This window comes from Sinocyclocheilus anshuiensis, unplaced genomic scaffold (genome assembly GCF_001515605.1).
Source record: "Sinocyclocheilus anshuiensis isolate Anshui unplaced genomic scaffold, SAMN03320099.WGS_v1.1 scaffold1753, whole genome shotgun sequence".
NCBI classification, from domain to species: Eukaryota; Metazoa; Chordata; class Actinopteri; order Cypriniformes; family Cyprinidae; genus Sinocyclocheilus; species Sinocyclocheilus anshuiensis.
Window position 1 is genome coordinate 641184 of NW_015541398.1, and position 1532 is coordinate 642715.

At 40.7% G+C, this 1532-nt stretch overlaps 1 protein-coding gene across 1 annotated transcript in view; it reads left to right on the forward strand.

Annotated features, from left to right (window-relative positions):
- The first annotated feature begins 628 nt into the window (after positions 1 to 628).
- The window catches only part of vstm2lb (V-set and transmembrane domain containing 2 like b), an 11994-nt gene continuing 11090 nt past the window's right edge, over positions 629 to 1532 (forward strand). Inside the window, exon 1 of the mRNA XM_016489250.1 lies at positions 629 to 751. Coding sequence (XP_016344736.1) covers positions 652 to 751 — 100 coding nt within the window. The 5' untranslated portion in view covers positions 629 to 651. The remainder of the gene's footprint in view (positions 752 to 1532) is intronic.

A 1532-nucleotide genomic window follows, 5' to 3' on the forward strand; every position in this document is an offset into this window, starting at 1 on the left:
TAAAAAATGCTGGGTTAAATATAACCCAGCGCTGGGTTAAAAAGGGACAAACCCAGCTATTGGGTTGTTTTGACCCAGCGGTCAAAACAACCCAATAGCTGGGTTTGTCCCTTTTTAATCCAGCATTTTTTAGAGTGTACAAATTGATGAATAAAGTATGTAAATTAGATGTTTTCCTTTTTTAAATTAATTTTATGAAGGTGCTGTTGTAAAATACAATCATATTTTGTACATGCAACTTGGCTTTGTTGTAAATGAAAATTTACTGTCAAAACAGACTCTGCATCCGCCATATTTCCTCACTGACACGCTACCAAAACAAAAACTCAGTGCTTGAAGAAAGCTGTTGAAGTCTTAAAATCTAAATCTGAAATCTAAATCTTAATCCTGGCCAATAACTGTGGAAATGTTTAGTCTGCACACGCACAAAGTGATTTTCACCGTCCCGGTCTCATACCTGATAATACAAGCAGAAACGTTTCATGAATTACCGTATATCGCTCCGCCTAATTGATCGCTCAGCAGACCGCATCACAGGCGCCCCGCCCCCGTGTGCTCCTCCGCCACAGCTGCGCGGGCAATTAGTGCGCTCCGGAGCGTGACGGAACACAGAGCTTTACCGGCAGGATCTGATGAGTGCATAGAGCAGGAATGGGCTCGTTTGGAGAGATGCTGTGGATTATACACTCAGTGGGACTTTATGCCCAAATCAGCGTGAATTTGGCAGTGGACAATCCCGTATCTGGAAACGGTAGGTGTGAGGAACGGAAACAAACGGAATGGCATTGAGTGTGGTGGGATGTGTCTCAAACGAGCTGCCCACTTCGCATTTCTGGGGCATCATACGGAGCGGGTAGGAAGCTCAATAAGTTTTGATCTTCTTTTGCTGATTTTATGAAGTGTTTGTCTTTACATATGTGAATACTTGAGCTTGAAATTAGGCTATCTTAAATTATGTTTTTGAAAGTAAAACTTTCAAAAACTGCTAATCTGAAGTTTCTTAGAGTCAGAAAAGATTAAGATTCTTTTTTATGATAAATTATATGGTATTAACAGAAATAGGTACGGTGGCCGAGAAGTGCAAAGCAAATCACAATTCTGAAAACAAAATAACAAATTACAAACGCAAATGCAAGTCTAAAAAACAAAATAACAATTCAGAAAGCACATTTGAAAAGGGAGGAAAAAAAAGTTCGGCAAAAGACGGGCTCGAACCCGGGTCGATAACGTCAAAAAGCCAACGACACACGCTTATCCATCTGCACCACTGGAGTTGATGATTTACAGCCACTTTTAACTAAATGTAAATATACAACCCTTATTTTTAATTCCATAGTAAGGGCAATTTATACAATACATTTACACTGAGCTACTTTAATACCATCTCCGAACTTTCTACCACGACTCTGCTGTTCTTCGGCTGGCTCTTCCTGCATACGTTGATTGACAGATGTCTCGTCCAGTCAGCGGTGAGTAATCCCAAACCAATGGCGCTGTCTCAAACTATACCTACCTCTTCCGGTTTGTCTGAT